Here is a 13,314-nt window from a genome sequence, read left to right on the forward strand (position 1 = left end):
GGCCACTGAGCCTGCGCGTCCGGAGCCTGTGCTCCGCAGCGGGAGAGGCCATAACAGTGGGAGGCCCGCGTACCGCAAAAAAAAAAAAAAGAATACCTGGTCCAAAATATTAATGGTGCCAAGGTTGAGAAATTCTAGAAGTAGGTTTTAGGAGAATGCTCATCTGAAGGCCCAAAACTACATATTTCAGAAATGTATTCTCATACAACTCTGTATATATAAAAAGCAAATTATGAAATGTAAATACTAACCTATCGGATACTTATTTAAAAAGTTTTATAGGGCTTCCCTGGTGGCGCAGTTGTTGAGAGTCTGCCTGCCGATGCAGGGGACACGGGTTCGTGCCCCGGTCTGGGAAGATCCCACATGCCGCGGAGCGGCTGGTCCCGTGAGCCATGGCCGCTGAGCCTGCGCGTCCGGAGCCTGTGCTCCGCAACGGGAGAGGCCACAGCAGTGAGAGGCCCGCGTACCGCAAAAAAAAAAAAAAAAAAAAAAAAAGTTTTATAGAATCCTTATTAAATATGATTATACTTTGCAAAAAATTTAAAAAATACCGATTTAGAGGAAAGTGAACATCAGCATTCTAAGTCCCAACTATAAAGTAAGGCATTTATACAAATCTAGTTGTACCTTCTTTCTATGAATCATGAGTTATTAGTTCACTGATGAAAAGTATGTATTTTGTTTGTTCTATTACCTCCCAGGTTTTTTTTTTCCAGCTTAACATAAATACTCAAAACAATAAACCCGCTTTTTAATAAGAAAAATAATTTAATAGTGTAATAAATGGAATATTATAAAACTTACCCTAATTCTTTTGAGCCAATCAATTTCATTGTTGAGAAGAACTTCAGCATTGGGTACATTAATATTACTGTTGAAAGCATAATTAAGAAGGTGCTGTAAAAGAGTGAAATAGTCGCCTGAATGTTTACCTCTCTGTCGTGCTGTGCTCTGAAAAAGAATAATTGAAACAATATGAATCCACAAGTCCATGCTCAAATTCATATTAATTTTAAAAATTTATTTATTTATTTATTTTTGGCTGCGTTGGCTCTTCATTGCTGTGCATAGGCTTTCTCTAGTTGCAGTGAGCAGGGTCTACTCTTTGTTGCGGGGTGCAGACTTCTCACTGCAATGGCTTCTCTTGTTGCGGAGCATGGGCTCTGGGTGCACGAGCTTCAGTAGTTGTGGCACACGGGCTCAGTAGTTGTGGTTCACGGGCTCTAGAGCGCAGGCTCAGTAGTTGTGGCACATGGGGTTAGTTGCTCCCTGGCATGTAGGATCTTCCCGGACCAGGGCTTGAACCCATGTCCCCTGCATTGGCAGGCGGATTCTTAACCACTATGCCACCAGGGAATCCCCATATTAATTTTTTAAAAATCTCAGAGAACTGGTAAATTACCTTATACAATGTGGCAATACCTTATACAATGATATTAAAAAGAATAAGACCTTTGATTTCTATTTTTCAAAGAAGGTGGTGTATTTTTCCCTTAAGGATTTATAGAAAAACAAATAGAAACCAATCTATAAACAGTAAAGAAAATAATGGGAAAGATTCATTATTTTATTAAACATAACCTAATTTTTAAATAAAATCTAAAACCAGTTTCCTGAATTTTCCTCATTTAAGAATGAATCATACTGATAAGTTCATTAAAAAATGTCTCACCCCCAAAATGGTAAAGAGCAGAGTAATGAAGAAAAGCAGAGGCCTGTGTCCCATGCAACATCTGGTGCACATTAAAAAAAACTGCTCCTGTGCCAACTGACGAACAGTTCTGAAATAAAAACATTTTCTATTTAATGAGTTGTTCTCATGAATAAAAACAACAATAAATTATTCCAACACTGGTTTTACCTTTAACAGAGGAGATAAATTAATGGTAAAACTACAAGGTAATCCACCATTAGCAGTTAGTTAGCAACACAACAGATACATATGTAAGTTACTTTTCTTAGAGTAAAACCTCACATTATACCTAAATAAGCTGGAAATTACCGAGTTAAAATTTCTTAATAACCGATTTCTCAGGGTCTTTGCAAAGAGCAAACATAGAGGAATAAAATATGTCTATATTTGCAGGACACCTTTCAAACCTCTCTTGGAATAATATAGAAATACCCCAACAGATATGATACAAGATGCCATGCAGTAAGCTGTATACATCTTTCGTGGTTTTCCACAGAATTGTTTTCAATGAACAGTGCTTTGTGGCAAAGAACTTGTGGAAATTCAATATAGATGAAGCTAAACCCAACAGCTGTCAGACTAGCAGCATTACCTAAGAACTTGGGAACTTCTTAGAAATATAAATTCTTGGGCCTACTCTATGCTTACTAATTCAGAAACTCGGGGAGAGAGGCCCAGCAACCTGCATTTTAATAAGCAATCCCAATGACTATGATAGAAGTTTGAGCACAACCAGAACATTATATTGTATAATATCATCTATTTGAGAAGTAGTACTAACCCAGTCTCCCCTGAATAACCTGGATCTACAAATAATGTCAACCCACTGACACCTATGCAAAACTGCTTATGCTTAAAACCACACTGCTTTGCTCAGAGAATGTGCTCTACTGTTATAGCTTTCCCTTACTATTACAAGTAATAAACTAATCTTTATTTTTTCCATTTCACTGAATAGTGATATCATTAATTTTTGACCTAAGTGAATTCTTTCAGTCTTTGTTAATGAGAGTCACTGACACCGGAACAGAGCCTAACACATGTCTGATGTTAAACGGTGACTGAGTGAGCATTTTGATGGATAAATACCGTATTTCTGTCTTCTTGCTAGGGGATAAAGCTCTGAAATAAATTTGTGGTGCAAATCTGAAGGATTTTAAGTTCTATGTATTAAGCTCCCTCTTGGCCTCACTTTAACTTTTCTACCTTTAATTTTTCAAATTCTCATTCTTTTAGTTTCATTATCTTACGGTCCACATTCATTTTCCTGTGCATGTTTTTTTTTTAACCTTGTGGAACAAGACAAAGCATAACTAAAACAAACCCAAGATGATCAATTTATAACTCACTTTCAAATATTTTTCCAAACAATGTTACTTGCCTACTAATTCTACTTAAAAATTTAAGAGCAAAAATTCAAAAATTCTGCCAACACCAACCATAATCCTTAAGAAACCACTTTCCTTCGGATTGTTTTTTTGGAAAGTCATTAGTAACTTTTGTGTCAACAATTTCATATTAGGAAAAACAAAATTAAAGAGCATAAATACTGTGGTATGTAAATGTACTTGTATGCTTTGCATTTATAGTCCAAATTAGTTACCCAAATGTCAAAAATCCAGTTCTCCTGTTCCTCTCCCTTCATTACCTTAGAAAATTGTATGAGGTTTTATTCACCAACACTGTTTCACATAAGTATTAATAAGTGATGAAGGAGGAAAAAGAGAAGAAGAAATAATAAATGGCTCTATTAAAGTATATCACATATTACTGGTTTGACCTCAGTTCACTTAGATTTGCCTAAACATAATAAGCCCACAGTATTTCTGAGGCTTTAAGAGTCCTTCTGACTTATAAAAAACAAAGATGGGCATTAAAAACCTCCAAAATATTATCTAAAAAGTTCCACACATATGGTGGCTTTCTTCACAATTTTCTGCAAGGATGACTGAATACTTATAACAAATTTTCAAAGGTGTTTGAGAGTGCATTGCTCAACCTCACTTTAAAAATGAGTTACTGCCCAAATTCCTGATACTTATTTAATGATAAAAGCACCCTCCTGAAAGGTTAAGTCAAACATATAACACCCGTATTCTAAACCCTACAATGACTTCCTATTTCACTTAAGTCAGGGTATAAGGAAGCAGCTCTGTGAACTGTAGATATTTAGTGGCATTCACCTCAACTACTAGAGGCCAGTAACAACTTTCCCAATCTCACCTCCAGTTATGAATCACTGACTTAAAGAATAAAATCAGAAGCCTTACAAGGACTTATAAAATCCTACATAACTAGACATACTATTTGTTATCTCTCTTACGTCATCTCTAGAAATTCCCTTTACTCAGCTCCAGTAACAATGACCTTCTTCATATTGTCTAAGAGGTTAAGAAGACTTGTGCACAGAACTTTTACATATACTGACCCTTCTATATACCTACACAATGATTCATTTAGACTTTCAGCATTTAATTAAAGGTAGCCTAGTCAGTGAAATATTTCCTGATTGTCCTACACAAAATCAAATCATACCAAATTTTACTTGGAATTGACTGAGTTGCTTAAAAACAAAACAAAACAAACAAAAAACCTCCACATCACCACCACCACTAACAAAACAAAAATCTAAGAACTGGGAAGCCAAGTTAGGGCTACTTAAATACTTTAATCAGATTTTACAAAATAGGCTAAAACAAACTTCTTAAATGAAAATGAATTCTGAAATTAGAAAACAGTACTCAAGAAATTATGCTAGAATGACCAATATGAGAAAAGAATTTTAAAAAGAATTAGTATGTGTATGTATAACTGAATCACTTTGACGTACACTAAGACAACACTGTAAATCAACTATACTCCAATAAAATTAAAGGTATTTAAAAAAAGAAAGAAAAAAATAATAGACACAAAACTGCAACATAGCCAACTCCAAGTACCTATCTCTACGGAAACATCAAAAAACAAGCAAAAGCTGACAGAATTCTGGAAAACAAAGGTTTACTTCACATAAGCACTCAGTCAAGAAAATAACAACTTGAAAGTGATAAGAAAGTTTCTGGTGTTGCCCCACCACCTACCCTGCATGCTGGAGATCTTAAAGATGGCAGCCATGTTCCCAATATAAGACCCTGATCCCCTTTTCCAGATGGAGCAAAACAAACCTTATTTGCACACTACTGTGTTCTACTCTATCCAAGGGTCCTAAAAGAACAACATTTATTTCTGTTTCCTCAGAACTCACTCATGTCAGAAAATGGCAGGTGCTAGTCAAAAATGTCCTAACATGAAAGAAAAACCCAAAGAGCCATTAGGAGCAAAGATTATAATTGAAACATAAAATAAAAATAAGGCAAAGGAGCAAAAACTAGACAGAGATTTTTAGGAGGAGGAAATTAGGATACTGAAAACCAGTAAAAAACACTGAAGAATACAAAAAAAATCACATACAGGATAGAATACATACTAAAAGTTACATAATTTCACACTAAGCTTTCACCTTCAGGCTAATATATAGTCTCAGTACAATCAGAAGTGAATGCTAAAGCAGAATTATAAAGATTTGAGCAAAATGTTACAGAAATGTGCTAACACAGATCCAATCTGCAAAACAGATTTGTTCTGTATTCAGTCACAACACTGGCAGAACCCAATCTAATCCTCCAATAATCAAGGAGGGGATGAATCTGATTTCCAGTGCTACCACATTATAATATTCAAATATATAGTTTCCAACAACAATAACAAAAATCACAAAGCATATAAAGAAACAGGAAAGTATGGCCAATTAAAAACAAAAAATTAATTGACAGACACTGTCCCTTAGGAAGCCAGAATTGTAGATGAATATTTTAAAACACTCTTAAAATACAATGCAAGAACTAAAGCACAACAGAAAAATCATGTATGAATACACTGAAAATATTTTTAAAAAAGAAATTATAGCAAGACAAGTGAAAATTCTGAGTATAAAAAATAACTAACTGAAATAAAAAACTCTACAGAGGTGTTCAACAGCAGATTTGAGCAGGCAAACAATACAGTATTGAACAAATGAAATAATCTAGTATGAGGAGCAGAAACAAAACAAAGAAAAGTGAAAAAACTAAGGGATGTGTGATACACCATTAAGTGAACCAATATAGTAACATGAAAAGTTCCAGAAGGAAACAGAGACAGAAAGAATATTTGAAGAAATAATGGCCGAACATGTCCCAAATCTGATAGGACATGGGCAATAAACTCTAAACTGGAAAACCTTCAAGAGAGCCATGCAGACATATTACAGTCAAACTGTTAAAAGCCAAAGACAAAACTGTGAAAGCGTAAAGGATGAAGCAATTTGTCACAGAGAAGTGCACTTCAATAAGATTTATAATCAATCAGGAAAGCAGGAGAATGACAGATATAAAGTGCCAAAGGAAAAAACCATCAACCAAGAAGTTCTATGTAGGGCAAATAATACTTCAAGAATGAAGAAATTTCCAGATAAGAAAAAGTTAAGGGAATTTGTTATTAGACTTGCCCTACAAGTACTGCTAAAGGGGCAGCCTACAAGCTGAAATAAAAAGGACATTAGCTAGTAATTTAAAACAACATGAGGGGGCTTCCCTGGTGGCGCAGTGGTTGAGAGTCCACCTGCCGACGCAGGGGACACGGGTTCGTGCCCCGGTTAGGGAGGATCCCACATGCCGTGGAGCGGCTAGGCCCGTGAGCCATGCCTGCTAAGCCTGTGCATCCAGAGCCTGTACTCCGCAACGGGAGAGGCCACAAAAGTGAGAGGCCCGCGTCCCCCCAAAAAATGAAAAATAAAAGATACAAACTGGGGATATCAAGCTGTATCATCTTTATAAAGTAATACCTAATACCTTCTAATAAAGTATACCTGTCACTTTAAAAAAAATATATACAAAAATACAAAAAAAACCCTGGAGGGCTTCCCTGATGGCGCAGTGGTTGAGAGTCCGCCTGCCGATGCAGGGGACACAGGTTCGTGCCCCGATCCAGGAAGATCCCACATGCCGCGGAGCGGCTGGGCCCGTGAGCCATGGCTGCTGAGCCTGCACTCCACAACGGGAGAGGCCACAACAGTGAGAGGCTCAAGTACAAAAACAAAAACAAAAAAACCCAACATGAAGAAGTAGAAAGCACTGGTAAAGCTCTCTACGGGAAAATGTGAAAGCTAGACTCACGGTACTTTTGGTATGCAGCTCCCTTATGATTTAAAAGGCAACAATCTTAAACCTATTTTAATGATTTAATTTTAATTTAGTGTTTAGAGATATAACCTGTAACAATAAAAATAAAAAGGGGAAGGACTGAAAAGCACAGAACAGTATTTGTATGTTACTGAAACTAAATTGGTATTGTTCAAATTTAAGAAATAGAAAGTAACCAATAAGAATTAAGGAGAATGAGTCAGGAATAGAAAAACAAATACACAGCCAAAACAGATGACTTTATTAGTTATTTCTACCAAATAGGTTAACAGCTATCTTTTTAAAACTTTTACAAAAAACAGAGTAAGTGGGAACACTTCTAAACTCATTTTATGAGAGTAGCACCACCCTGATACCAAAGCCAGATAAAAATACAAGAAAAAGCACAGGTCAATATCCCTGATGAACAAAGGTGAAAAATCCTCAATAATACACTATCAAACTGAATTTAACAGCACACAGGGACTTCTGGTGGCACAGTGATTATGAATTTGTCTCCCAATTTAGGGGAAATGGGTTTGATCCCTGGCCAGGAAACTAGATCCCACATGGATGCCACAACTAAGAAGCCCGCCTGCTGCAACTAAGAACTGGCGCAACCAAAATAAATAAATACAATTTAAACAAACAATAAAAACAAACAAAAAACAAAACAAACAGCACATTAAAAGGATTATACACCATGACCATGTTGGAGTTATCCCTGGGATGCAAGCATGATTCAACACAGGCAAATCAGTCAATGTGCTACATCACACTAATGAAATAAAAGAAAATGACAACGATCAACACAGTGGATACAGAAAAAGCATTTCACAAAGTTCAACAACTATTCATGATTAAAACTGTGAGGAAAAAAAAAAGGGAAGAAATTCACCTCAACACAATTAAAGCCATATGACAAGCCCTCAGTTAACATCATAACTAATGGTGAAAACCTAAAAGCTTTCCCTCTAACCCACTCTCACTGCTTCTACCAAACACAGCAATATAAATTCTCTCCAGAGCAATTACACAAGAAACAAAATGCATCCAAATTGAAAGGAAGAAGTACTACTGGCTGTTTTCAGATGGCATAATCATAAATGTAAAAAAACTCCAAAAACTCCATGAAAAAACGTATAAAGATGCAGGATACAAAAATCAATAAACAAGGACTCCCACTGCAGGGGGCATGGGTTTGACCTTGGTCTGGGATCTAAGATCTTTCAAGCTGCACGGCATGCACCCCCACACCCCAAATCAATATACAAAAAACAGCTGCATTTCTCAGGAAAAAGATATTAAGAGAACAATCCCATTAACTTCAGGAACATAAAGAATAAAGTACTTAGAATAAACTTATCCAAAGAGGTGAAAAGCCTTGCACACTGAAAATTATAAAACAGTGATGAAGGAAATTAAAGAAAGACATTCTGTGTTCATGGATTAGGAGAATTAATATTATAATTAAAATGTCCACACCATCCTAAGTAACCTACTTCAATGCAATCCCTATCAAAATAACAATGGCATTCTAACAAAAATATAAAAACAATCCTAAATTCATATGGAGCCACAGAAGACCCGAAATAGCCAAAGCAATCCTGAGTAAAACGAAGAAGGTGAAAGCGTCATACTTCTTGGTTTCAAATTATATTATAAAACTGTAGTAACTAAAAGAGTAGAGTATTTACATAAAGACAGACATACAGATCAACAGAACAGACTACACAGCCCAGAAATAAAATCATACACTTATGGTCAGGTGGTCCTTGGTAAGAGTGCCATGAATACACAATGGGGAAAGAACAGTATTTCCATAAGCAGTATAGAGGGAACTATAAATCCACATGTATCAGAATGAAAAGAATCTTTATCTTACACCATCTAAAAGAGTAATTCAAAATGAATTAGTCTTAAACCTAGAACTTGAAATCATAAAATTACTAGAAGAAAACAGAAAAAAAGGTTTTTGACATTGTTCTGGGCAACTGATTTTTTTGGATTTGACACCAAAATGAGAGGCAACAAAAGCAAAAACAGATAAATGGGACTGCAGCAAACAAAAAAGTTTCATGGCAAAGGAAACAACAGTGAAAAGGCAACCTATGAAAAAGAGAATAGGGACTGCCCTGGTAGTTCTGTGGTTACGACTCCACGCTTCCACTGAAGGGGGCTTCAGTTCAATCCCTGGTCGGAGTAACTAAGATACCACATGATGCACAGTGAGGCCAAGAAAAAAGAATATATTTGGAAACCACATATCTGATTAAGAGATTTAGACCCGAAATATAAGGAACTCATACAATTTAATACCAAAAAACCAAACACCCGAAATAAACGGGCACAGGACCTGAACAGACATTTTTCCAAAGACACACAAAGGCTAATAGGTATTTGAAAAAATAAACATTATGAATAATAATCACGGAAATAGAAATCAAAAAACACCTCACAAATGTCAGGATGGCTATTTTCAAAAAGTCAATAGATAACAAGTTTTGCCAAGAATGTGGATAAAAGAGCCCTTGAACACTGTTGGTTGTAAATTAAATTTGTGCATCTATTATCGAAAACATTATGAAGGTTCCTTAAAAAACTAAAAATAGAACTACCATATGATCCTGCAATCCCACTTCTGAATATATATCCAGTGGAATGAAATCAGTGTCTTGAAAAGATCTTAACATTCCCATGATTATTACAGTATTATTTCAAGACATGAAAGCAATCTGTCTGTTGACGGATGGCAGGATAAAGAAAATATGATAAATGTCTACAGCAGAGTATTACTGAGCCATATAAAAAGGAAATCCTGCCATTTGTGACACCATGAATGGAGGTCACCGTGCTAAGTGAAATAAGCCAGAACTAGATAGACAAATACTGTATAATCTCACCCACATCTGAAATCTTAAAAAGTCCCATTCTTATAAGCACAGATGTTTAAGACTGACCAGTGACCGGGAAGGGGGAAATGCGAATAAGTTGGTCAAACTGCAGAAAGTTTCAATTATGAAGGGTGAATAAGTTTTAAAGAAATTAATGCACAGTTTGGTAATTATCCTTAATAATAATGTATCACAATATCTGAAATTAAGAGAGTTGAACTTAAATTTTCTCACCATGCCAAACAACAAATCATACCTATGTGAGGTGAGCAATATATTATTTAGCTTGACTGTGATAATCATTTCACAATATAGAAATATACCCAAAAAAGAAATCACATTTCACATCTTAAATATATATACCTTTTGTTTGTCAAGTATACCTAAATAAAGCTGGGGAAAAATAAAAATAGGTCAATATGCAATATTTACAATTCTGTATCTACTTTCTCAAGAAGCTTAGTATTAGACATTTTCCACAGTGATAATTTTTACACTTGCAAGCCATTTGTAAATTTGGGGGAAAAAAATTCACTAGTATAGTTAAGCTCTAAATAAGAAAGCTAATAACTAATTACATGATTATACATACTTAAAAAAAACAAAAGACAGAAAGAAAAAGTTAAGGAGAAAGAATCAAAAATATGGAAAAAGCACAGAAAACAGCAACAAATATGGTACATATTAATCCAAAGACATAATAATATTAAAAGTCAAGGTCTAAATACACTAAATAAAGGATACAGATTGTAAGAGAGTGTAAAAGAAATAATACCCAACTATATATTGCTATTAAAAAAACCCATTTCAAAGACACAGTCAGATGCTGGAGAATATATTCTATGCTAACACCAATAAAAAGAAAGCTGGAGTAGCTGTAATAAAGACAGAATTATAATTTCACAGAGTAGACTACAGAGCAAGGAAAGTTATCAGGAATGAAAAAGGAGCATTAAATAATGATATATAACAATCTTTAATATTTATGCACCTAACAACAGGTTCAAACTACAGAGGTAAAAACTGATAATAATTCAAGGAGAAATAAAACTGATAATAATTCAAGGAGAAATAAATGAAACTCCTCTGCCAGTAATGTATATTTTTCTCAGGCTGACACTAACACTCAATAAGATAAACTAATTTCTGGGACAAAAAACATACTTTTAACAAATTTGAAAGAATAGAAAACATACAAAGTATGCCCTCAGATCACAACAGATTTAAACTAAAACTGAACAAGAAAGTGATGGCTGGAAAACCCAAAACAGATTAGAGATTAAACCACATAATTCTAAATAATACATGGATCAAAGAAGAAGTCTCAAAAAATTACTTCAAACAAAATGAAACTGAAAATACCATATCAAATTTATAGGGTACAGTAAAAGCAATGCTGAACAATTAGTAGCACCTGATGCACATATAGGAAAAGAAGATCTAGAATGACAAATGTAGGCATACACTTTAAAATAGAAAAATATAGCAAATTAAATTCAGGGTAAGCAGAAAAATCTTTTAAAATTTAATTTAAAAAAAAATCAACCAATAGATCTGTAATAAGGAAATTGAATCAATCATCAAAAACATTCCCGAACAGGGCTTCCATGGTGGCGTAGTGGTTGGGACTCTGCCTGCCGATGCAGGGGACATGGGTTCGTGCCCCGGTCTGGGAGGGTCCCACATACCGCAGAGCAGCTGGGCCCGTGAGCCATGGCCGCTGAGCCTGCGCATCCGGAGCCTGCGCTCTGCAGTGGGACAGGTCACAACAGTGAGAGGCCCGCGTACCACAAAAACAAAAAACAAAACATCCCGCAACAAAGAAAAGCCTAGGAGCAGAAAGGATTCACTGGTGAATTTTAGCAAACAACAAAGAAATGAGGGCTTCCTTGGTGGTGCAGTGGTTGAAAGTCCGCCTGCCGATGCAGGGAACATGGGTTCGTCCCCTGGTCCGGGAAGATCCCACATGCTGCAGAGTGGCTGGGCCCGTGAGCCATGGCCGCCAAGCCTGTACTCCGCAACGGGAGAGGCCACAACAGTGAGAGGCGCACATACCGCAAAAAAAATGAAGAACTGAAACAAACTTCATTTTTTGTAAAAATTTTATGGGAGAGACTACTTCCTAATTTATTCCATAAGGCCAAAATGATCCTGTTAGCAAAGCCAGACAAATCTACTGCAAGACTGATAACCTTAAAAGTACAGATGCAAATATACTCAAAAAGACCAACAAGCACATGAAAATGATCTTAACATCACTCATCATAAGAGAAATTCAAATCAAAACCATAAGGTATCATTTTACACACAACAGGATGACCAGTATCAAAATAACAGGTATCATCAGGGATGTAGAGAAATTTGGACCTATGTGCATTACTGGGAATGTTAAATGGTGCAGTTACCATGGAAAACAGTATAGAGGGTTCCCAAAAACTTAAAACTAGAATTATCCTACAATCCACCAACCCCACTTCTAGGTATATATCCAAAAGAATTCAAGGCAGGCTCTCAAAGAGATATCTGCATATCCAAATTCATTAGAGAGTTATTCACTATAAAAGTAACCCAAATGTCTATTAACAGATGAGTGGACAAAGAACATGTGATATACATGTTATATAATGTGATGCAAACTTACAAAAGAGGGAAATCCTGTCACATGCTATAACATGGAAGAACCTGGAGGACATTATGCTAAGGAAAACAGTCCAGTCATATAAGGACTAATACTGTATGATTCCAATCATATGAATCTAAAGTAGATTTGGAGGCGGAGTCAAGATGGCGGTGTGGGAAGATGCAGAGCTAGCATCTCCCCAAAACTAGGGTGCCTGCCAGCCACTGGTTGGGGAACCTAACACCCAAGGAAATGGGAGGAACCTGAAAGTGAACCGTTAAGGGGACTGAGGGGGGAGGAGAAGTGGAGGCCAGACAGTACCCCTGAGGCTGGGGAGATCAGGAGATCAGGGAGTATCCCCCCCTCCAAAGCCCCATCCAGGCACTGTGGGTCCTGGGGGCACAGGAGGGAGGCTGGGAAGATCAGGAGAGGCAGGTGGGACGAGCCATTCTGGAGGAGTGGGGGGGGGAGCGACTGCCCTGCCCACTGGGGCCAGGGGAGCCTGCTGAGCTCCCAGGACAATTCCCTGCCCTCTGAGGTCCCCTCCAGGTCATGTGGGTCCTTGGGGGCGTAGGAAGGAGGCTGAGGGGAGAACAAGAGAGGCAGTCTGGAGAGGCCCTCTGGGAGGAGCAGGAGAGGAGGGTGACTGCCCCACCCACTGAAGCCCAGGAAGCCTACTAGGCTTGCAGGTGAAGTCCCCTGCCCTCTGAGACCAGGGGTGGGGAGCACGCCTGGGCCCATTCTGTCCCTTGAGCTTAAGCCATACCCTGCAGGGCCTTTTCCAGCCTTGTGGATCCTAAGCATTGGTCCCGCCCACTGCCCAAACCTCACCCTTGCTTAGGCCCCGACCTCCAGAGCCAAGGCCTCCTTCCCCTTTTTCTTTTCCCTCCTCCTCTTTTTTTTACT

At 37.2% G+C, this 13,314-nt stretch overlaps 1 protein-coding gene across 4 annotated transcripts in view; it reads right to left on the reverse strand.

The window, feature by feature from the left end:
• The window catches only part of LOC137217798 (ubiquitin carboxyl-terminal hydrolase 9X-like), a 145,172-nt gene that overhangs the window by 30,855 nt on the left and 101,003 nt on the right, over positions 1–13,314 (reverse strand). For all 4 annotated transcript variants that reach the window (XM_067724757.1, XM_067724759.1, XM_067724758.1 and 1 more), the window contains 2 exons: positions 1,676–1,784; positions 808–954 (listed from right to left, as the gene is read on the reverse strand). In XM_067724757.1, coding sequence (XP_067580858.1) covers positions 808–954; positions 1,676–1,784 — 256 coding nt within the window. The remainder of the gene's footprint in view (positions 1–807; positions 955–1,675; positions 1,785–13,314) is intronic.

The sequence above is a fragment of the Pseudorca crassidens genome, chromosome Y (genome assembly GCF_039906515.1).
Source record: "Pseudorca crassidens isolate mPseCra1 chromosome Y, mPseCra1.hap1, whole genome shotgun sequence".
Classification (NCBI taxonomy): Eukaryota; Metazoa; Chordata; class Mammalia; order Artiodactyla; family Delphinidae; genus Pseudorca; species Pseudorca crassidens.